At 40.1% G+C, this 25,109-nt stretch overlaps 1 protein-coding gene across 16 annotated transcripts in view; it reads left to right on the forward strand.

Annotated features, from left to right (window-relative positions):
- Positions 1-25,109, forward strand: part of AFDN (afadin, adherens junction formation factor) — a 216,592-nt gene that overhangs the window by 77,949 nt on the left and 113,534 nt on the right. For 9 of the 16 annotated variants that reach the window (XM_074948769.1, XM_074948783.1, XM_074948782.1 and 6 more), the window contains exons 3-9: positions 381-496; positions 3,851-4,014; positions 8,211-8,371; positions 9,255-9,412; positions 13,881-13,992; positions 14,744-14,911; positions 22,335-22,379. In XM_074948769.1, the coding sequence (XP_074804870.1) occupies positions 381-496; positions 3,851-4,014; positions 8,211-8,371; positions 9,255-9,412; positions 13,881-13,992; positions 14,744-14,911; positions 22,335-22,379 (924 nt within the window). The remainder of the gene's footprint in view (positions 1-380; positions 497-3,850; positions 4,015-8,210; positions 8,372-9,254; positions 9,413-13,880; positions 13,993-14,743; positions 14,912-22,334; positions 22,380-25,109) is intronic. The other 7 variants (XM_074948775.1, XM_074948771.1, XM_074948773.1 and 4 more) reach the window with 3 other exon arrangements.

The following is a 25,109-nucleotide window of genomic DNA, read 5'->3' on the forward strand; positions in this document are numbered from 1 at the left end:
TTGCTATGTGCTCCACCTGTAGTTACGCATGGGGAGTTTGTGCTTCCCAAATTTCACTGTCTCTGTCCTACAAGATCCACAGATCTACTTACAATGGATCTTCAGTTTGTGCAGCTACAGGAGTAAAAAATTAACCTGTTAGTCACTGGAAAAGGCATAGCTCCTTGCATTGAGAAGCCCAGTAGTTTGAATTCTGCCTCCGTAGCTGCAGAAAAGCATAAGGAGACCTGCCTGCACAGCAAACCTTTCTTTAAAGAGAGAATCAGTTTAATCCTCAATTTGTCAACTCTGACTAAGCCAAAGTAACATACCATAATTGTGTTGAATCTTGAGATGCTGAATAACCATTAGTTATCAATTTTCTCTTTCATATTTTGAAGAAGAAAGAAGATTAGATATAGATGAGAAGCCTCTTGTTGTACAATTAAATTGGAACAAAGATGACCGAGAGGGGAGGTTTGTTCTTAAGAATGAAAATGATACACTTCCTCCAAAGGTAAGGTAATATGCAAGGTGGTGGTGATGGTTTTAGTTCTTAGGAAAGCGCTGTTGTGATTTTGTGACTTGTTCAAATTCAATAAATATTTATTTAGATTAATAAAAGTGTACCTGTTCATATCATAAGTTAAAAATATCTTAAGTGCTTCAATATAACTTACATTAACCTGCTAACAGTACAGAGAGACTGAATTCTAAAGCTGTGAAGATGTAACAAAGAATTCCTTGCCAGTAGCCCCTTCTGGTTTACACCATTGGGATCCCAGTTTGAGCATTTTTGCTACTTCCAGCTGTGGAAGTATGGCATGACAAGAGAGTTAGTTACTCTCTCAAACTTAGGACTTTAAAGGCCAAAACAACCACTTAAATATTACCAGAAAATCCACTGGCAGACAGTGTAGACTGTGTAGAACTGCTTTAATATCCTTGTACCCCGTCCTGCCCCAAACGCCCTCCCAGAGCCTGCACCCTCTTCCCACACACCCCCACACCCAAACTCCGTCCCAGTGCCTGAAACCGCACCCTGCCCCAGCCCAGAGCATGCACCCAGCACCAAACTCCATCCCAGAGCCCGCACCCCAGAGCCCAACCTCTCACCCCTTCTGCACCCAAACTCCCTCCCAGAGCCTGCACCCCAATCCCCTACCCCAGACCACCTCCCTGGACCCAAACTCCCTCCCAGAACCGTAGGCAGATGGGGGGGTGCAGTTTTGGGGGTGGATTCTGGGCAGCATGAGTGACATTATTGGCCTGCTGGGAGGATTTGAGGACTGGCACTGGCCCGAAGGTAAATTGAGTTTGAGACCTTTGCCTTAAAGTCTGAGTCTGAGGTCCAAAATACGATCCAAGACACCCGCTCCCCCTTTCAATAAGTCCAACCTTTTCAATGAAAAGACAGACAAGTCTCTCCATTCTCGCATGGACTCAAGATCCACCTTGTAATCCTTGGGGATTTATACTCCAGCCCCAAGTAGGAAACACCAGAGACAGCACTTTCAGCTATGACCACAGGCGCTGGCTTCCTCCAGGCCCTGGAGGTGCTCAAATCCCCACTCTACCCCAGGCCCTGTCTCCACTCGACTCCTTCCCCCAAGTCCCCACCCTGCCTCTTCCCACCCTGTCCCGCCCCCTCCCCTGAGCATGCCCCATCCCTGGTCCTCCCCTTCTCTCCTAGCGCCTCCTGCACACTGTGAAACAGCTGATCATGGCAGGAGGGAGGCGCAGGAGTTGAGCAGTGGGGTCGATGGTGGGTGGGAGGTGCTGGCGAAAAGTCGGGGAGCTGGCTTCTGGTGGGTGCCAGCCTATGGCTATGACTACGACTACCCCATTCACATACCTCATTCTACCAGCATCCACCTGAACCTCTTTGTAAGTGACAGAAGATTAGAGGTCTCATTTCTCAGCTCCATCCACTGCTACAGCCTCCATATCCTCTCAGCCTCAGTCTAGAGGATGGTTTTGACATGCACGTTGAGATCCATGTATCACCACTGATGCCACCTACATCTTCTCCTGTCATCTTTGGGGGCCATCTTACTTTCTTTGCCGACAGTTGGAACAAGATCACCATAGGCAGTTGAGTTCTGCAGATTATCCATCAGGGATACTCCATAGAGTATCTCTTCTTCCCTCTTCACAAACCCCCCTTCCGGGACCCTTCTCACCAACTGATTCTTCAACAGGAAGCAGAATCCTTTTTATTCCGGGGAGGAATAGAGAGCATTCCTCCTCAGTCGCAGGGGAGAGGGCCCTACTCCCCATATTTCCTAATTTTCAAAAAGGACGGAGCACGGAGACAGATCCTGAACCTTTGGCAGCTCAACAACTTTATCCGAAAGCTGAAATCCAGGATGGTAACAGTGGTATCTATAATCATCTCCCTTCAGGAAGGAGCATGGTATGCAGCTCTTGATGTGAAGGATGTATATTGTCACACGGGCATTCACCCATCACACAGGAAGTTCCTGTGTTTCATGGTTGGTCAGCAGTGCTCCCAATTCCACGTCCTTCCCTTTGAACTCATGATGGTGCCCAGGGTGTTCACGAATATTTTTGCAGTGCGAGTGGCCCAGATGAGTCATTAGGGTATATGGTATTTCCATACCTAGATGACTGGCTTCTGGTAGGCCAATCCTGCCAAGAGATTATATCAGCAACAGAGTTATTTTGGGGCCTCCTTGCCATCGTAGATATTTGCATAAACGAAGACAAATCCATTTTGTCCTGCACAAGAACAGAAAATTTTATAGAAGCACGGCTGGACTTAATATCTGTGAGAGCTTTAGTTTCTGCAGACAGATTTTAGGCAATGAGCAACCTGATCTCTTGCATCATCCGCAAACCTCGATCTACGGTGTGTCAGTGCCTCTCCCTGTTAGGCTACATGCACCTATCTGACATCTTTCACCAGACTCCACTTGCGGTGCCTACAAGCTTGGCTCCACTTGACTTATCACCTGGGCAGGGTTGTCATATCTTTCAATCAGTCCCCTCCCATGTTGAGAGGAGAGAGCTAGTATTCATACTGATGCCCAACCATGAGGGAAATCAGTACCTCCCTGTGTAGGTGTTTTGGCCTCACCAGATCTCCTTTCTAGAAATATCAAAAATTGAAGTGGTTTTCAAAAGGTTCCCAAGCAATTTAGTCAGCTTGCCACTCGCAGTGGCGTGCAAAGATCTCCTTGTCAGAGGCATTCTGGGAGCCTTTTATTACTGATTGCTTCTGACATATTGTTTTAGTATTACTTGTTAATGCTATGTTTTTCCCCAAAAAAATGCACTTGGGTACAATCTTATCAGGAAAAGAAGCTGCAAGAAATATAACCTCTGCTGCAAAGAGCCATTGAGCCTATGCCGTGTCTTGAAAGAAGAGAAGAACTTTTTCAGATCCTTCTAAATAAAAAGACAGGAGGATATATTATAAAAGGGGAAAAAAATCAGTGTGCATCCAACTTCATATTTCTTTTAAAGTATAAAAGAGAGTAAAATTAAGATGCCAGTAAGTACTGTAAGTTAGTTGGGGAGGTGGTAGTGAGTTGCTGCACCGGCTACAAGGTTTGTAATCATTTCAGACAGTCTTTGAAGAATATGTTTTTAGTTGTTTATAACTTAAAAATCAAATGCTTAATTGCTAATGGTTCCTTCCCCTTCTCTCTCTTTTTCCCCTTCCCACCTCCCGTAATGCAGTGGTTGTTGCTTTTCCTGTATCTATTTCCAGTATGGCGTTACTAAGTGTTTTAGGTTATGCTTTACAAACTTAAACTACTAAATCTATTTTGTGATGTAATTAGAGATCATCAGCAACTTTTCAGTAGACCAAGTGACCAAAGCAGTTTAACTTGATTCATTTCAGAAGGCTCAGAGCAATGGGCCTGAAAAACAAGAAAAAGAGGGAGTGATCCAGAACTTCAAACGGACTCTATCAAAGAAAGAAAAGAAAGAAAAGAAGAGGCGAGAGAAAGAGGCATTGCGACAAGCGTCAGATAGAGATGACAGACCTTTTCATGGAGATGATCTGTAAGTTTATTTTAATTTTGATGAGTTAATTATGATATAAATTAGTTGTATTACCTCACAAAAAATTAAATCATAAGTAACCACGTAACATTGGGGGTGGAGAGGGAATAATTTAAAATAAATAGCATTTGGCTGCGACAGTAGGACCAAATTTTATGGCAGCAACTCCTAAAGTGTGCAACAACCTGTAAATTTCACAGCAAAATTGTTTGTTGTCATCCTGACTCTCTTCCCATACAAAAATCGACAACTGTTGCTCATAGGTGAAAATACTTTTCTGAAACTTTTTTTAAAAAATGATTAATTTCAAAGATGGGTTTCTCCTTTTGCCCTCCAGCTAGCCTGGATCCACTCTCTGGGCTTTGACTCTTGGAATCTTGCCCAGGCGATCCAGCTCAGAACCTTCTCCCCTCCACACGTGCTTCTGTTAGGAAACGGAAGAGCTTGTAGCACGCTTCAGTGGCTCATCTCCTTAACTCCCTGGTCTTTGGGTGTTCACCCCTTCTCCCGGCTGCTTACCTCACCAGCCTACGATTCTGGCTCCAGCAGTTCTTCAATTGCAAACTGGACTCCATCTCTAACTCCCCCATATATTGCTGCCTAGTTCAGTGGAACAGTTCAGGGAGCATACACTATTTATCCTTGTATGGAACTTGATTTGTTAGGAAAACTGGAGAGCAAAAGGCAATGTAGGCAGGTCCCTGTAGAGCTCACATACAAAATAAAATGTTGGCTGTGATAACCAAGAAACTAAGTGTTGTAGTGTGTGTCAATGTGATAAACTTAAGACTAAAAATTTTAGAAATGAATGCCAAAAGTTAGGGTTCTGAAGTCTCATTCAGGCACGTAAATAAGATGCCTGATTTTCAAAAGTGCTGAACATCCGTCATGTCCTATTGAAGTAGCAGAAAGTGATTACTTTGAAAATCAAGCCACTTGTTTAGGTGCTTAAATATAGATTTAGGTGTATAAGTTTAGGCACCTATTTTGTAAAATGTTTGCCTTCAGCTTTGCAGACTGAAAACTTGTAAACCCAATAAATCAAGGTTTTAAAGGAAAAATTAAAATACAAAATCATACACTGTTATATTAGCATACACTTCTGAATTTTCAGACTATGAAATGAAAAAGTAAAGGTTCTCTTAGTAATGTTAATTCAGTCAAATTTCACGCACATGTTGTTCTGAAATCCTGTTCTTTAAAATGTGTACCATAACATTTCTCATGTTTCTAATCCACAACTATTTACTTGCTACCCATTTTATCTTGTCCAGAGGGAGCTATGAAAGTTCCTTTGCCATTGTTACCTGCTACAACTGCGAACCCATTGCTTGTATTTCCTTTTGGAGCCCCAGTCCACATCATCTTCGGAGGACAGCAGCAATTTCTTCTTTTGTTGCCTCAGAGTTTTGTTGCCTTGTGTCCTGCAGAATTTTTTCTTCTTCTTTACTTTTTCCCAGGTTTTGAACCTCCAATATTTTGTTGGGCACAAACACTTTCATCTAAATAGAAAATTTGGTGTCATTCACTTCATAACAGTACTTTCCTTCCCCCAGCTCTCCCTGGTCAGTAGGAGCCTGAAGTACCTCACAGTAGGACTTAAAAGCACGAGTTTTCTTCCTGCTCCTGCTTTGCAGCTTTATTTGCTGCAGAAATTTAATAAACACCTTGTATATTCACGTAAGCTGCATTGTGGACATTTCAAAGAAAACATTTGCTCAATGCTCACTTTTTGGTGAAGAAGCAAAATATTAGAATGTGTAAGGAATGGAATAGAAAATAATGCTGGAATATTATTCCTTTGTACGTATAGTAGTACATCTTCACCCAGAACACCATGTTCAATTTTGGTTATCTTATTACAAAAAAGATAGAGCAGAAATAAGAGTTTGAGAAGGAATGGGGAAATAGATGCCTGGTGAAACTGCCATGTGAGGAGTGATTGAAAAGACTTGTTTAAAGAGGAGTCAAATACCAAGAAACATGAACTAGGTACACAGAATAATGAATGGTATAGATGGTGAATTAGGCACACCGATTTACCCTTTCTCGTGATACAAGGGCCAGTGGACAATCGGTATCATGGAGAGGCAAATTTAAAACTGCTAAAAGAAAATAATTTTTTACACTCTGGATAACTGCTGTGTAATTCACTGCCATAAAGTATCACTGAAGCAAAGAGCTTATGAGGATTAAAAAAAGGATTGGATACTTATATGGATGATATTAACATCCACATCAGAATAGGATAAAAAGGGAGATCTAAACTCTCATGCTTCAGGATGTAAGCCAGCCACTTACTGTCTGATGTTAGCAAGAAACTTCACCTGTAGACGGGTTATTTCATAATTATTCATTATGATGTTTCTTGCACTTGATTCTGAAGCATCTGGTATGACCACTGACAGAAACAGGATACTGGACTAGATGGACCTTAATCTGGTATGAAAACTTCTACATGCACTTTATGAACTTCAGGAATAACTACATGATCTCTGAGATAAAGCTCTGGGCTGACATTGTGTATGGGGAATGAGTTTGGCTAGTATCAGAGATCTTTGACAAAATTGTGGCTACTTTGTAGAAGACCAGAATCTTCATGCATTTTGTGGCAACCAGGCTCTTCAACACAGAAGATACGCTTTTCTTGTGAATCAGTTGAATAGTTTCATGGCAATCAAGATCTTTGATATATTCCTGAGTGTGTGTATATATAAGTTCATGGAATTGTGCAGAAGGGACAATGGGATTAGAGGGAAGAGCCTGATCTGTGTGCAGGCTAGGCAGGATGTGTCGGTGGGATTTGGGGAGGAGGTGATGGAATGCCGGCATTTTTTTCAGAGACAAGTTTTAGTGGTGCATTCTCTGTGGTGCATAGTGCTTGTGATGAGTAGTGATGAGTTATGTCTCAGGGTGAGGAAATATACTACTGTTGGTCGTCTTTAAAGCCTTGCTTTTTTTAGGTTTTCATACCTTTTTTAAGACCAGAAGGGACCATTGTAATCATAGTCTGACCTCCTGTATGGCCATAGAACTTCCCCAAAATAATTCCTGGAGGATATCTTTTATAAAAACATCCAGTCTTGATGTAAAAATTGCCAGTGATGGAGAATCCACCACAACCTTTGGTAAATTGTTCCAATGATTAATTACTCTCACTGTTAAAATTTACACCTTATTTCCAGTCTGAATGCATCTAGCTTCAACTTCCAGCCATTATATTGTGTTATGCCTTTCTCTGCTAGAACGAAGACCCAATTATTAAATATTTGTTCCCCATGTAGATACATCTAGAGTGTGATCAAGTCCACCCCTTAACCTTCTCTGTGTTAAGCTAAATACATAGACTCAAGGAGGTCAGTCACTATAAGGCGTGTTTTCTAATCCTTTAGTCATTGTCATGGCTCTTCTCTGAATCATCTCCAATTTATCAACATCCTTTAATTTGTTAAGCATATTATGTAGAGAGCAAACTTAGCTCCACAATACAGTATTCTTGTGTATTACTATCGGAGTTTTAAGTTAATAACTCAATTTCTTTTTAGCACAATTTTAATGTTTTTACATTAATATAAAGAAATTATTGGTTGACATGTCAGTGGATTTAATTGTTCATTTGAATTATTAGTAGAATGCAGGTGTTTTATTTTGTCCAGAGTTCTCTCTGCATGTTTTTTTCTGTCGTTTTGCCTTCACATTCAAAATAACCTTTTTAGCCTTCCCTAACGTAATTTTCCGTAGCCTTCCCTAACGTAATTTTGCTTGAACTTGGTTTTGTGATTCAAATTGAATGAAATAAAATGAATGTTGAGTAGCAAACACATACCAACTCTAGTTGCTTCCAGATGAGCTAAAACACCCACAGACCAGAATAAAATTAAATGTGAAAATCTGACTAGCATTTCATAATTTAAATTTTTTTTCTAGAAAAAGACCTTGATTCTCTTGCCTTTGTGACTAGTACTAATATACAAGACTCTTGGTTACTATTTATTGTACATGAGCGCAGGCATGTGAATAATATTCTAACAGAGGTATGGTAAGTGAAAACATTATCCTTGTATAGTGATGTACTCTGACTGTCACGGTGCAGATCTAATTGTTTAATAGTTCATGTGGTAATTAGGATGTGTTTAGATGTTTCAAAGTATTGAACAATATATTTCCTTTTTTTTTTCTTTAAATTAATTTGACAGTGAGAATTCTCGTCTTGCAGCAGAGGTGTACAAAGATATGCCGGAGACCAGCTTCACTCGCACAATATCCAATCCTGAGGTAGTCATGAAACGACGGCGACAACAGAAACTAGAGAAGAGAATGCAGGAGTTCCGCAGCTCTGATGGCCGGCCAGACTCAGGTAGTGATTCAGATTTGCTTCTTGTATGTTTTAATTTAATGATATTCTACTTAAAGGAAGGTTAGCCCTTTTTCTCATGGCCAACAATTCTTGAAAGTTTCTGTTAAATTAGTCCAGTGAAATCTAACTTTCCTCTCTTTAATTTACTCATACTAAAGCCAGTTTCTGTATTTGGTAACTGATCGTTTACTTTGATCTCGTTGCTAGTAACATCTTTAAAAAAAAATGGCTAGAGTTTGAAAAAAAAATTACTGCCAAACTATTAAGTAAAAATTAGTCCTGTAAAATTCCTGGACTTCAATGTACCAATGTGTGTGACAGTGTTACGGGATTCAGGTAAATTAAGATAATTTAAGCTCTTCAGTGCCCTGTTTATCACAACTCTGCTCTGTGTACCTGGATTTAACTGTCAGAAAGGTTGTAAGATGTATTGCTGGAATGTGTGGTTTCCCATTCATGTTGTTTACATTTCAGAAAAGGATTCTGGGAAACAGTTTGTTTTTGATACAGTGATTGCATGCTCATTCTTATCCCAGGCATTTTCTTTAAAAGGAAGGAGAAATGGATCTCTCAGGGAAATATTGAAGAAGCTGTATACTGGTGTTTTATAAGCACAGTCTTTCTCAGATACATGAAATTAAATATTTAGAGTAACAAATGAAAATTCTTTTGTATAATGTGCTAAAAGATAGCTTTTGTTGTTTGGATGGGCACAGCATTTGTATGTAGGGATGGGCAAGAGATGGAATCTATGAAAGGAGGAATTTGTAGAGTTTTGATGTTAAGGTATACTAAAGAAGTCTGTTCAAACGTTTAGGATGCTTAAGTCTGTGGTTGCATATCCCTTTCCTCAGATAAAATAGTAATTAAATATATTTTTAAGGTGGGACCCTGAGGATTTATGCAGACAGTTTAAAACCAAATATACCATACAAGACCATCCTGCTGTCCACTACAGATACTGCAGACTTTGCAGTTATTGAAGCACTGGAGAAGTACGGTCTGGAAAAGGAAAATCCCAAGGATTACTGTATTGCTCGGGTAAGTAAAGCTATTAACATCAAAATACTCCTGATGCTTATGTTTGAGGGTTTTTTTTCTTAAAGCAACTTTTAAAAAATCAGCATAGTTTATCAAAGTTCGTTGATATTTTAATCTTAGAACTTGTAACTTGTCACTTAGATATGTTAGTAGTTCTTAAGCAATTCAATTTCATTTTCATTTAAACAAATCTTTAAAACCTTACAACATTTTTATTGCTGTTTTGTTGCATAGCAATGTGTAACTGATGGAAATATATTTTTATACTTAAATTGATACTGCAGTCTTATGCTACTATATCAAATAAATTTTAGGAAAGTTTATAAATTGAGGCCTCGGTCCTGCCAACACTTAAACTTGTGAGAAACTTTGTGAATGGTTGATTCCACTGAACTAAATGGAATACTCAATTCATAAGTGTTAGGAGGATCAGGCCCAAGTCTGATAAAGTTTACATTTTGGGATATTTTCAGATGCTGTTCAATAATGTATAATAAGAAAGCTGTTACTGAAGCTAAAATTGAATTTCAGTTTGGTGTTTAACTTTTCGAAGTTGAATATATATTTTAAGGATGTCTAATTAAAAAAACCCAACAACCTCAGCTCATTGAATGATATGAAAATGAGACATAGGTTTCTTTTAATTTGAATAAAAAAATCAAACTTTTTATAGAATTTGTCTTTAATGTACCTATTAGCTGAGTGGTGTAGCTTCAGCAGGGAGGTCTACAGGCAACACACTGATTAAAAATACAGCTCCATCTGCCCATTGCAGCTGCTGGGGTGAGGAGAGGTTGTGGGATTTGGAATAAGTTGCTACCTCTGGGCTTTGATTGTGAGCTCCATCCTGTGTATCAGCCTCTGGGCTAGTACCTGACTGACTGACTTAAATTTGAAGCTGTTACTCCTCTAGTTGCTAGAAGGGAGAAAAGACTTTTCTCCTTTCTTCTTGCCTTCCCCAAGACTCATAGTTTTTGGTGGGAAGTGGAGGGCAGGGGATCTGCTCTGCTCATCTTCTAGTCTCCTAGTTGTTGTGGGGAGCAGTACCTGTCACACTAATCTTCTCCAGGCTCTGCTTTAGGGGTTGGTTGGTTTTTTTTTGTTTTTTGTTTTTGTTTCGTTTTTTGTTTAACACTGCCATGCTCATAGCTCTCAGTGGCATTATCAGCTTGAAACTGATTCGTTACAGCTTCATGTTTTCCCACATGGGACTAAATAGCATCAGGGAAGCTGACTAGAGATTTTTATTTGATTTTTCTGATGTTTGAGAGAACTGTGAATAGCTGCAGAGATACTGCAGCCTAAGCCTGCAGTTTAGGAAGATAGTACTGAATCAGTTTCTCTTTGGTTCGCTGTGGAGTGTATTTTAATGTTTTAAGGGGAAAAAAAAAGTTTATATTTTGCAGAAGTGTGTTAAATCTTGTATGTATACCAAATAAATATTCCATATGATGATAAATTTTTCAAGCCTTATGTATGATTAAAATAGAGAACATGTAGTCTAAGGACTTTTTTGCATGAATTTTAGCAAAGATTTTGCTGGTCTTACCAAAGAAACAAATTGCTGCTTTAAGTTTGTAGCCTTGTGGAAAAGCATTAATTTGGAAAGTGGAAACTTTCCCCAGAAACTTGGATCTTCCTTGTATATCTAGTATACTTCCATGTGTTTTTAAGGAGGTGACTGGTGATTTCCATAGATAATTATAGATTTGTTTTGTGCTGTATCCTTATAAATGTGGCAGACTTGCTTTTCTTGCTCTTCAGAGTCAATGTAGTTGGATAATATCTTGTACTCTTCACTAACTGATCTGAATTTGCCACACTTCTGAGCCTACAGTATGTGGACTTAAATGTGGAAGTGATTTACTATTAGACTGAAATAACTTGAAAACCTAATTCTAGCTAAATGTTTTATGAAACTGAACTTTCCTGTAAAGAATTGCTTGAATTCTTTTTTTAAAATCTCCTTGATTCATCTTAGCTTACATACATCATTATTTTCTTCACTGGGAAACGTGAATAATGTGCTAAATAGATTAAATAGTTTTGGTTTCATTGTAACTTCTTTAGTACTGTTTACAGGATCTTTTAGTGAATCACAGCTATCTGGCAGCATCCAGTGAACAATTTCTCCTCTTCCTCCAGTGTTGTAAAAGATTGTGCTATATTGAGATTTACCTTGTACATGTTATGTTCTTCATTTAAAGCTGTCTTTGAAAAGCTGCATTAAACAAAAGTAACATCGCTTTTTGAAAAGTTTTGCTCTCCTAGTGGTTAGCATTTTGAAAATACAGTTCTTTCTTTTTGTTGGCAGTAGTTGAGATATCTTTGGGGAAGATTTAAGTGGGTGACATTTACTTAGCTATCTGATTGGATTTTAAATTGTTTTACTAAGAAAAGACCCTGTATAATGCTTCATAAAATATCCATAATAAAGTTCAGTTCACTTGGTCTTTCAAGTGAAACTTCAGAACATCATCCATATTTTGCCAGTGCTGACTTTTTGTTGGACATGGCTCCTTGGGTCTGTATTTATCATTTTTCTTATCACATTTTGTTATATAACCTATCTTTATACTGCAACTTTACACGGTACAAGAATGGTGCCATTCTAACAAAACATTAAGTGAATGTAAGTTTTTTGTTCCGATACTCCTTTTTCTTTGTCTTTCAGCATGTTAATTTTGAGGCTCATTGCCTATCATGAGGTTCATAGCGCACACCTCAAGATGTCAAATTAGACATTTTTGTCTAAGCTACATGTGTACATTCCCTTGAATGTGACCTAAAACTTAGAAAATATTGTGTGGTATACAGGATTCTATTTTAGGAGGTATTGGGATCAGACAGTTAATTTAGGATGCTTTATTTCTTTTATTCCTTATCCTCAGATGAATTAACGTTTTTTTGCCTGTAACACATAAAATGAAAGCACGCACATGCTGATCTAATTTTTCTTTGAAAATGATCTGCTTTTTGTAGCTGACATGAAACAATTTTGTTCCCCGGCATGTTAACTAACATAAATGTTAGTGGCTCTTTTTGGGTAGCAGTCAGTGATCTTTAATTTTATCAAAGTGATATGAAAAAATCTTATTAGCACTGAGTTGATTTTCACAAGGATATAAGATTATAAAGTTTGATCAAAATTGTAATTTATTTTCAATAGACCAGTAGTAACATGGCAAACAGTGGTTTGTTGACAAAAGAAAGTGGCAGGGCAAAAGAACAGCCTGTGGAAACTCCAATATAGCATTGTTTGTTGTTTTTTGCAACGTATACTAAGCAGTGATCCCAAAACTGTGGGATGTGCCCCCTAGGGGTGTGTGGAGGAATATTCGGGTGGACGCATGGCAGGACCTGGGTCAGCCCCCCACAGGGGACGGGGAGGGAGCACCACCCAGCTCCGCCTCTAGCCCCCTCTCCTTCCCCGCTCCACCTTCAGCCCAAGCTCTTCTGCTGAGCCAACTGTGCATTTAATGGAGGGGTGTGTGTACAGATTCCATTTCTGGTAAGGGAGGGGGGTGACAGGAAAAGTTTGGGTACCACTGTATTAGAGGTATAGCTAGTAGCTTTTCCTGCAGCTTAAGTTGCCTAACACATCCTATTATAAGATTCTGTTTTCAGTAGCTTACAACTTCATCAAATTTTGACTCTTCAGGTTGAAATTTTCCATGCTGGTTATTTGCTTTAGGCTGAATTTTTCTGGGGATGTTTCAGCTAAAACGATTCAGACATTTCAGAGAATGAGGTTAGGGAAAAAATTATTTTGTCCATGTAAAAAAAATTCTTACATCTGTTCCATTGAAATGCTGTAATGCTGCTTTGCTTTGGGGTGGGGGCTTGCCACAGGGGATACCGTGGTATCAGTGATGTACCTCTTGCTGCCCCCCTGAAAATCCACTCAAATTTGACCAAGTTATAAACCTCTGAAAAAAATCACAACACGTGATAGATAAGTAGTGGTTTGTTAGAGACTTGCAGTGTTTTCTCACGATTCTGACAAAGGTAATTGTCCACCAGACTATCGAGCCAATTTTAAGATTGCTTTGCATTGCCAGAGTGGCACAAAGTAGCATTAAGGGGGCTAAAGATCTAGTCCAGTACATTAATTGTGTTGGTCAAAAGAATTATATAGTGCGTGTGTGTAGGGGGAATTACAAAGTGAGACGTGTGTGTGGGAGGGGATAATAAGCATGTGTTTGATTCTGATTTACAAACTGTGAAGACAAAATTAATTGCTTTATCAGAGGATGGCAGTGTATTGTGAATGAAATTTGTTTTTCCTTGGTGCCATGAGAAGTGATTGACCCTAGTTAACTTGTTGTTTACTAAGGTTTTTTATATTTCTCGTTGCATAATTCACTATCTTAAAACAGAAGCTGTAGTGAGGAAAATCCATTGCTAGGTCCTCTGTACAAATCTGATAACTATGAGTTTCCACTGAAAAAATAACTTTTCTTTATAGGTTATGCTTCCTCCTGGTGCTCAACACTCTGATGATAAAGGTGCTAAAGAAATTATCCTTGATGATGATGAGTGCCCACTTCAAATATTCAGGGAATGGTCTAGCGATAAAGGTACATTTAAAATATTATACAGAAGTGTAAGATAGTACAAGCCATCAGTGTGAAACTGTGTAAAGTAGGAGGTTCATTTGAATTATATTTTGCAGTGTTCAGTTGTATTGTACTTGTGTTCTTTTTTTAAAATAGTCCATGTCCAGAATTTTCCAGGGTGAACTTCAAGGCTGACAGTAATATTTTTCTCATTCTTTACAGTTAAATACATTCTCAAAATGTACAATAAAATGGAAACATTTTACTAAAGTCCTTAAAATTGACCAGTGGGTTAAAATAAATGACACACACACACAAATCTATGGTGTCATGAACCTTAAATAATTTAACTTAATAAAAACATAAGGAACATATTGAATATGCTATATTATAAGCAATATGAAGAACATTTACTGCTTTATGGATGTTATATTTGTTTATGCATTGGTAGTAGGACTCAGTGGACCTGGGTTGGGATGGGAGGATGGTCAAGTGGTTAGGATGTTAGCCTGGGACTTACAAAGCCTGAGTTACGTTCTCTGCTATAAGCTTCTTTAAAGGTTGGGGGAGGGATAGCTCAGTGGTTTGAGTATTGGCCTGTTAAACCCAGGGTTGTGAGTTCAATCCTTGAGGGGGCCATTTAGGGATGTGGGGCAAAAATTGGGGATTGGCCCTGCTTTGAGCAGGGGGTTGGACTAGATGACCTCCTGAGGTCCCTTCCAACCCTGATATTCTATGATTCTATGACATATATAATGTTGTGTTGTTTTAGGAATACTAGTCTTTCAGTTGAAAAGACGGCCTTCTGACTATATCCCAAAGAAAACCAAGAAACAAATTGATGGAAAGCCATTAAAGGGGAAGGAAAGAGTTGACGGGTCTGGCTATGGCTCTTGCCTTCCTCCTGAGAAACTACCCTACCTGGTGGAATTAAGCCCAGGTAAGAGTTCTGATTGATAACTGATGGAGTTTTTGTAACTGACCACGCTTCAGATTGAATTACAGATTTGTTATATTGAGCTTTCAGATTTAGTACTTTTAGAGTACAGTGGTTAAAACTCTTAATGGATATCACTTTAGTAGCAGATTATCTCTGAGCTTTTACTAGCTAGCTGCAAAAATTAGCTTTAAAGTGTTGCAAAAGAACCTTCGTTTGGTGTTCTTTAACTTTCCATATTTTAGAAGATTCATCTAAAAAAAAAAAAAGTTGTTCACTGAAAGCAGATCACATTTTAATAAACTGACAGTATAAGAACATTTGACTGACTGCTTGGTCGTTAATAGGAGTTTAACTCTGAGTTTGTAAAGATAAATTGAGAATGTATTATAATGGTGAAAAATGTTGTTGGACATAGTGTGTATTTATAGTGGGAATTTATGAAAGGGAAGAAACAGTGCTATTAAACCATACTTGAGAAATCAGAAGAAAATTTTAATGCTTCCTAAAGATTTAAAATGTACCTGTAAACTGTTCAGTATTGAAAAAGAAAGCATAAACTGGAGTTTTGTTTGGATTTTTGGGTGCCAAACTTGACAGATGCATCACTGTATTTAGATTTCTTATACGTTTTTATCACCTTTTAACACCTTCTCTATAGATGTCTTTCAGTATACAACTTAATATGAAAAGGTAGTTGTACATAGGGTTGCCACCTTAAGCAGAATAAATTGAGGCTTTCATAGAAATTTATTCCTTTTGTGCTTTACAAGTGTATAGATTGTGTACATATTTTACGCTTCAGCAGATTGGTAGAAGTAGTAATCATGTAATTGGTGCTACCGTAACACAACTTCTTTCGAAAGGTCTGTTGCTAAAATTTGAATTACCTAATTTCTTTGACATATACTGCAGCACACTTATTAAATCATTACTATGTACTGTGAAATATTATACATATAAGTATACTTGTTAAAATAACTACATTTATAATACTTGAGTGTATTTCTGTGATTTTTCTTAAAAATCATTTGTTTTGTTTTCTAATATACAAAAACAATCTACATTGGGTCTCCAAATGATTAGCAAAAATGAGGTTTTATTGTACAGATTCTATTCCCACTGTTCAGGCTGCTCCATGGTCAACAAATAATTTTATGAGAAACATCCTGAAGTGCTGGTATCTGCCGTTTCTTCTTTGAGTGGTGTCCCTATGGGTGCTCCATGTCAGGTGTTTTGTGCACTCCATGCACCTTTGATTGGAGATTTTCATTAGCAGTGTCCGTTCAACCTGCACATGTGCAGGCCATTGATATCTTTGTGCCCAGCACCAAAGCTATATCAGGCTGCCCTGGTGAACTGCCTTCTGTTCCTTGTCAGCTGCCTTTGCACTTGGTGTTTGCCTTGGCTATTGCTGTGCTTTTTTATCCCAACTTAGCTAGCTAGTTGGTTCTTAGTTTGTAGTAGTAGTTTGTAAGTTCTTTTGTTTAAAACAAAAAAGTGTTTTTCTTTTCCTCCCAGGAAATCCTCCCTGTTGGGGGCATGCCCGGCTCACAAGGGTTTAAATGTTGCTTCTTATTTAGAGAGGCTATCCTGATCAGCAACAGACGCTTAAAGTGCATCTGCTGCTTGGGAGAGTTGCATGTTCCCCAGAAGCGTAACTTCTGTTTAGTCTTCAATTCTAGGGCTTGGACTACTGATGAAAAACTTTTTCACTAGGAGGGTGGTGAAACACTGGAATGCGTTACCTAGGGAGGTGGTGGAATCTCCTTCCTTAGAGGTTTTCAAGGTCAGGCTTGACAAAGCCCTGGCTGGGATGATTTAATTGGGGATTGGTCCTGCTTTGAGCAGGGGGTTGGACTAGATGACCTCCTGAGGTCCCTTCCAACCCTAATATTCTATGATTCTATGATGGAGTGCTCCTTTTGCCCTGCTTCAGAGCTGGATCAGGAAACCCTCTCCTGTACATCACTGCCCGGGGGCCTCTAGCCCCACCTGGCACATCGCCCTCTCAGAAGGGGAAATCTCAGAGTTCTCCTCTAAACATCCTAAGAAGAGGAGCTTTAATTTGCTTCCCAAGGAACCCTCCTCAGAAAGACCTTGTTCCCTGACCTGGTCAGTAGCCTTAAATAACGTCCTTGAGGCTTGGTACTGTGGCAAAAAGCTCCTGTGGTACTGGTGAAGCAGAAAAGCCTTGCAACTCTTAAGTCCAGGCATGATGCTGGGAAGGCCCTGGAACTAAGTACTGCAGATGGACAGATTGATGCTATTGGACTTAACTCCTCTCCCAACACCCCTGTTGAGTTGGTACCATCTTTAAGCCTCCAGCCAAATTGGTGCCATCTGTGAAGCCCCCTAAGCAATCCAGTATGGGCCGGCAAGGACAACCATACTGATTTGTCAATGCTGCAACATCTGTTGGTACTGCAGTACCCCTCAGTGTCGCAACAATACTCAGTATCACAACATCATTTGGTGCCACAAGATTTTAGATATGCAAAGGACTTACCAGTGACTGTGGAACCAGAGTCCCCATGACCACCACTCCCAACAGGAGGAGACGGGTGGTGGTGGTTGGGGACTCTTTCCTAAGGGGGACGGAGTCATCCATCTGCCAACCAGACCCGGAGACTCGAAGTGTGCTGCTTGCCTGGAGCTAGAATCCAGGATGTGAAGGAGTGTTTGCCAAGACTAATCAAGATCTTGGACCTCTACCCCTTCCTACTTCTCCACGTGGGCACCAATGACACTGCCAAGAATGACCTTGAGCGGATCGCTGCAGACTACATGGCTCTGGGAAGAAGGATAAAGGAGTTTGAGGCGCATGTCATTTTCTCATCTATCCTCCCTGATGAAGGAAAAGGCCCAGGTAGGGACCATCGAATTGTGGAGGTGAATGTGTGGTTATGCAGGTGGTGTCAGAGAGAGGGCTTTGGATTCTTCGACTATAGGATTTTGTTCCAGGAAGAAGGATTGCTAGAAAGAGATGGGATCCACCTAACGAAGAGAGGGAAGAGCATCTTCACAGGCAGACTTGCTAACCTAGTGAGGAGGGTTTAAACTAGGTTCGCCGGGGTGGTGACCTAAGCCCAGAGGTAAGTGGGGAAGTGGGATACCAGGAGGAAACACAAGGAAGAGGGTACAAGATGGGAAGCTTCCTGATTCATACTGAGAAAGTAGGGCAATCAGCTAGTTATCTTAGGTGCATGTACACGAATGCAAGAAGCCTGGGAAACAAGCAAGAAGAATTTGAAGTCCTGACGCAATCAAGAAACTATAATGTGACTGGAATAACAGAAACTTGGTGGGGCAGTTCACACGACTGGAGCACTGTCATGGATGGTTATAAACTGTTCAGGAAGGACAGGTACGGGAGGGAAGGTGGAAGAGTTGCATTGTATGTAAGAGAGTGGTATGATTGCTCCGAGCTCCAGTATGAAACTGGAGACAAGCCTGTTGAGTCTTTGGGTTAAATTTAGAGGTGAGAGCAACAAGGGTGATGTTGTAGTGGGCATGTGCTATAGACCACCGGATCAGAAAGATGAGGCCTCAAGACTTTTTTTGGACAGCTAATTGAAGTTTCCAGATCACAGGCCCTGGTTCTAATGGGGGATTTCAATCACCCTGACATCTGCTGGGAGAGCAATACAGCAATGCACAGACAACCTACAGCATTCAAGGGCAGAGCCATTGGCTATTATTTTTCAAAATTTGTGGCGATCGGGGGAGGTCCCGGATGATTGGAAAAAAGCAAATATAGTGCCCATATTTTAAAAAGGGAAGAAAGAGAACCCCAGGAACTACAGACCAGTCACTACAAGCCTCACTTCAGTCCCTAGCAAAATCATGGAGCAGGTCCTCAAGGAATCCATTTGGAAGCACTTAGAGGAGAGGAAGGTGATCAGGAACAGTCAACATGTATTCACCAAGAGCAAGTCATGCCTGACCAACCTGATTGCCTTCTATGTTGAGATAACTGGCTCTGTGGATGAGAGGAAAGCAGTGGACGTGATATATCTTGACTTTAGCAAAGCTGTTGATACGGTCTCCCAAAGTATTCTTGCCAGCAAGTTAAAGAAGTATGGATTAGATGAATGGACTATAAGGTGGATAGAAAGCTGGCTAGATTGTCGGGCTCAACGGGTAGTGATCAACGGCTTGATGTCTAATTGGCAGCCGGTATCAAGTGGAGTGCCCCAGAGGTTGGTCCTGGGGCTGGTTTTGTTCCACATCTTCATTAATGATGTGGATGATGGGAATAATTGCACCCTCAGCAAGTTCGCAGATGACACTAAACTGCAGGGAGAGGTAGATAATGCCGGAGGATAGGGATAGGGTCCCGAGTGACCTAGACAAATTGGAGGATTGGGCCAAAAGAAATCTGAGGTCCACCAATAAATCTCTAGAGCAGTGGTTCTCAACCAGGGGTCTGGAGCAGGGTCCGCCAAGCATGGCTGCCTTTAGACTCACTACGACCCAGGGCAGAAAGCCCAAGCCCCGCCACACAGGATTGCAGCCCGGGGCCCTGAGCCCCACAATCTGGGGCTGAAGCCGAAGCATAAGCCTGACCAACTTAAGCTTTGTGGTGCTTTCTGTGGAATGGGGCCCAAGGCAATTGCCCTGCTTGCTTACCCCTTAACACCAGCCCTGGCTTTTATATGCAGAAAAACAATTGTTGTGGCACAGCTGGGCTGTGAAGTTTTTATAGCATGTTGGGGGGGCTTCAGAAAGAAAAAAGTTGAGAACCCGTGGTCTAGAGCTGTGCGCGGGCACACAATTTGTATCCACATCTGATCTGCAAATATGGTCCGTGGATGTAAAATGGATATCCGCAGATTTGCAGGGCTCTATAAATATTCCAGTCACTTCTCAACTCCTCTTCCAGGACACCAGTCCACTGCTGCATCCCAGCCTGAACATTCTCTGCCTCAAGGCTTGGCTCCTTGATGGGTCGCAGGGCTAGAGTTATCCTGTTCTTCAGAGGTATAGCACATAACATTATATAGTACGAAAAATTATTCCAGATATACTTACCTTCAGAAATGGAGAAGTTTTGTTCACTGGTGTGAACTCTAGGACACTGTCCTGACTTCTGCCCCTCTTCCACTCGTTCTGGAATACCTGTTACATCTAATGAAAACAGTACTGTCACTTAGTTCTCTTAAGGTTCATTTGGTGGCCCTAACAGCCTTTCAGACCACTATTGAGGGGTTCTCACTATTTGGTCAACCTGGAACCGCAAGGTTCATGAAAGGCCTGGGAAATCTCTTTCCACCTGTAAAAGTTCCTGCCCTTTTTTGGGACCTTAATCTGGTTCTTGGTCTCATGAAGCCTCCTTTGAACTGATGGTGACCTGCTCCTTATTGAATTTGTCTATGAAAACAGCCTTCCTAGTGGCTATTATCTCAGCCATAGAGATGGAGAGACTAGGGGCTTAATAGCAGACCCTCCTTTCACAGTTTTCTACGAGGATAAGGTTTCCTTATGTCTGCATCCCAGGTTCCTTCTAAAGTGTCATTTACCTGCAAGTTATCTTTCTGAAACTGCCTGAGTCCAGTGTGGAGACTGTGTTCTCTATGCTAGATGTCAGAAGGGTGTTTATCCTTTTGCCTACATAGGACCAAACCATTTCATAAATCCACAAGACTTTGTTTTGTTTTCAGACAGATCCAAGAACTCTGCTCTTTCTACCCAGAGGCTAACAAAATAGATTTCAGGGTGTATTATATAGCTTGTTACAGTGTTGCCAGCATTCTAGCTCCTGCTGGTGTGTCGGCTCACTGGATGAGGTCACAATCTACATCTGTGACTCTCTGCTTAAAAATGTCGCAGTTGCTGAGATCTGCAAAGCTGCTCCATGGTCTTCGGTACGTACCTTCTCCAGACATTATGCTTTAGTTGATGCCTCTAGATCTGATGTGGCAGTCCTTTCCTCTGTAATGGACCCAACTCTGAAGTTCTCAGGGCAGGTCCACACTGCCACTTAAGTTGACCTAATTTATGTTGCTCAGGTGCAAAAAAGACACCCACTGCGTGACGCACGTTACAGCGACATAAGCACTGTCCACGCTTCTGCTATGTCGGCAGGAGACACTTTCCAGCCGACATAGCTTCTCCCTCTCGTGGAGGTGGAATAATTGTGCTGAATGGAGAGTTCTCTCCTGTTGGGATAAAGTGTCTTCACCAGACCCGCTACAGCGGCGCAGCTGCATTGGTGCAGTTGCGCCAATGTAGTACTTCCAGTGTAGATCTGCCCTCAGCGAAGGAGAGAAGGAACTAAGGGCAGTTTGCCTGTGCAGCCTGTTATAGCCTCTGTGTGGGGCACGAGGATATCAACACAGCACATGGGCATGCTGAATGGACATTGCTAATGAAGATCTCTGATCAAAGGTGCATGCAGCATATGTGCACCTGAAGTGGAGCGCCCATAGGGGCACACATCTCGAAGAAGTACAGTTACTGCACTGGGGAGTAACTTTTTCATAGCATATCAGGGTTTTTTGTTTTATTAAATGTGTACTTTATTTTTCCAGTGTATCTTTAGTGTTTTAGCATTGTAGGGATTAAACATAGGTTTTAAAACAATTTTTTTTGTTAGTATTAGTTATTTGTAGTTCTGCTTTATTGGTTATGTAATTTGGCTGGAGTGTTTGTATTTGACCTGGTTCTTTCAGTTGGTGTATTTGTTCTGGAATTTGAAAGTTGAGGTGGTCTGTTAACTTTCATGAGACAAGGATGGGAAACTTTTTGTATTAAGTGATTTTTGAATCAGTTAGCCTTTTGGCTGTAGTATCCCTGTGATGCTATTTTAAATTATGATTTTATTTAAATCAGTAAAAATTCAGATAATTGCTGGTGAGGTCAGCAGAACATGTGGCACATGCCAGAATTTTTTTGAGGACTAAAGTTAATGAGATTTGCCTTTGAATTTCATAAGAAATTAAGAGTCTTATAAAAACCATCTTTTTTTGGTTCTGGTCTAAATTTTCTGCTTATGGAGCTTAGTTGTTTTAGTATTAAAATACTGTGCATCTGGCCAGTAGAACAAGACATCCAATAATCAAAAGAAAAAGAATCTTAAAATGAGACAGGTGGCAACTCTGTATACAGTTAACTAACTACAGCCTTTGCACATTGCTTGGACACTGATCTATTGTTGGTGCTTTCTTCTAACAGCTAGTTGTTGGCTTCTTAAACAATAATAGAAATTAATCCATCCACTTACTCTGCAGGATTAAAGTCCTTGTAGGTTTTTAAGTTGAAAGTTAAATGCACTGCATCCTTTTAAATTGAATAAGCATTGTCTGGCTACAGTTTCACCCTTTCCTGTCTTTTCTTTTCCTGCCTCCTTCCGCATGTTCTGCATGGTTTCTATCCTGCTGGTGCTGCCTTCACCTGGGTCCTGTGCATGTGTTTCTAACCCCAGGGAGAAGGAATCACTTTGCCTACTACAACTATCACACTTATGAAGGTAATGCTGTATTTAATACTGTTCTTTCTTCTTAGTCACTAAAAACAGTGCTGGCACAAAAAACCAACCCCAACATTTTTTCCCAACGAATGAAAGACCATTCTTGTTTTTGAAATGGACAGTTTATTACATGAAACACTTATTTTCCTGGATATATCAGATTAATTTTAAATAGTCTAATTACTGGTGAAGAGGTGTCAAATAGGTCTTGAATTAATCAGATACTATTAACCCAAGAGCTAAATCTTCCAGCTAAGACTCACAACTGAATTTCATAAGGCCTTTCCCTGTGGTTAAAGGGCAGCGCTCTACTGTGAAGGAAAATGCTCCTTTATCCACCTTGTTGCAGAACACAAGGGGAGTGATTTTTTTTTTTTAACCTCCTTCTCCCTCACTGTACAGGGAAAGGATTTTTTCTTCTCAATGCTCTCTCTTGGCTCTCTGAGTCGGGGATGAAGTATTCAGTAATCTTTGCTTCTTAGGCAGATGCTCGGACCACTGGAAGAACTCTCTCTTCTGTCTTCCCTATAGAGTCCCAGCGGCAATCTTTGGTATTTCTCATATAAGCTGGATACGCTACTCCCTGCTCTGCGTGATACATCTATTAGGCAGAGCATTGATCAGCGGGACTCCAGCACATAGATTCCAAGGCCAGAAAGGACCTGATCTGATTTCTTATTAGTAAACAAGCCATAAAACTTCCCCAAAATAATTCCTAGAGCTTATCTTTTTAGAAAAGCATCCAGTCTGGATTAAAAAAAGCTTGAATTGATTTTAAAATGGAAAATCCACCGTAATAGTGGTAAAAATGTTCCAATGGTTAATTACCCTCAGACTGTTAAAAATTTAGGCCTTATTTCCAGTCTGCAATTGTGTAGCTTCAATTTCTAGCTACTGGATCTTGTTACACTTTCCTCTGCTAGATTGAAGAGCACATTATCAAATATTTGTTGCCCATGTAGGTACTTTTAAACTGTAATCAGTCCGTCCCACCCCCGTAACGTTCTTGTTAATCTAAATAGAGTGAGCTCCTTGAGCCTATCACTATAAGGCATGTTGTCTAATCCTTTAATCTTTCTCATGGCTATTCTCTGGACCCTTTCCAACTTATCAACATCCTTCTTGAATTGTGGACACCAGAACTGGACACAATATTCCAGAAGTGGTCGCACCAGTGCCAAATATATGGCTAAAATAACCTCTCTACTCCTACTCGAGATTCCTTTGTGTATGCACCCAATGAGCACATTAGCCCTTTTGGCCACAGTGTCACACTGGGAGTTCATGTTCAGCTGATTACCACCAAATCTTTTTCAGAATCACTGCTTGCCAGGACAGAGTTCCCCCATTCTGAGCTAAGGGAAACATATCTAAACATACAGCCTTTTTGGTTGCTGCCAAAAGATTTTTGAAAAAAAATTCTAATTTAATAATTACTCAGTGTAAAATTCCATAGGGAATGAGATGAGGAACCACAGCAGGCTGCACTCAGTTACAAGTCTCCCAATTTTAAAGTTCTGCTCATAACCTGCTATATAAATCATTGCAGTGTTCTTTGATTCTCCTGATTATGTAACATAATATGCAGTTACAGCCTATTTTGTCAAACAGGAGAAGAGTACAAAACAGCTGGCTTACTACTTGAGAAGCTACTATGGTATAACCTGTACCAATACACCATTTCCCAGTTTATTTAGCAGTTCTCTTCTTTTGTCTTTGTTCCATAGAGTACTTTAAAGACAGTAGTGTTTTTTTTATCAGCAGTGCTATTGCAGTATATAAGTGTAGTATCTTTGCTTGGGGAAATAATAATCCCCTCTGCAGACATTTGGCATCTGGCTCCATTGTTTTATGGAACTTACTCCAGTTTCACAAAGAGCATTGTCCCATAGAGTTGAAAAGACTCATGAAATCTTGTTTGATTACAGAGAGTAGATTTCATCATGGAGGAATAACTTGTATTACAATTGCAGTTTTTCCACTCAAGCAGTTCTTTAAAATATATTTCTTAATGTAATTTTAACCAATTCCTATATTTAAGATTGCGGAAGACTCCTTTCCTTTGTTGGATCTCTTCGTATAGTAGAGTCTGCTAGGCCCATCTTCATTAAGCTGTTTTACAATTTTCAAAGTCTTCTGTTTTACAGTAGAAGTTACCTCCTCACTAGGTGTGTACTATTGTCACAATCTTAGCCATCTACAAGGGCCTGGCAGACTCTATACTGACTAGATTCATGCCACAATTGCAACTACTGCCTGATAGATGGGCATTTTGCTGCCAGATGCGTTCCTCACATTCTGTTGGATTGATGGGCACAGGTCATGCAGGCAACACCAGTATATGAGAAACAAAAACATTACAGAGGAACATTACAGAGGAATGGACTGCACTGCCAACTGCAGCATCCAGGCAACACCAATATATTAGAAACAAAAAGAATCCTAACAATTGTATTGGTCCCTTACTGGATGGAAATAGTAGAATTATCAATAATAATGCAGCAAAGGCAAACACGTTCAATAAATATTTGTTATATATTTGGGGAAAAAACAGATGATGTAGTCACATATAAAACTCTTTCCAGTCCACTAGTATCTCAAGAGGATGTTAAACAGAAGTTTCTAAAGTTAGACCTTTTTTTTTAAATGAACAGGTTATATAACTTGCATCAAAGAGTATTTTAAAAGAGCTGGTTGGGCCATTAATGTTGATTTTCAATGCAGTATTGG

The sequence above is a fragment of the Natator depressus genome, chromosome 3 (genome assembly GCF_965152275.1).
Source record: "Natator depressus isolate rNatDep1 chromosome 3, rNatDep2.hap1, whole genome shotgun sequence".
Taxonomy (NCBI): domain Eukaryota; kingdom Metazoa; phylum Chordata; order Testudines; family Cheloniidae; genus Natator; species Natator depressus.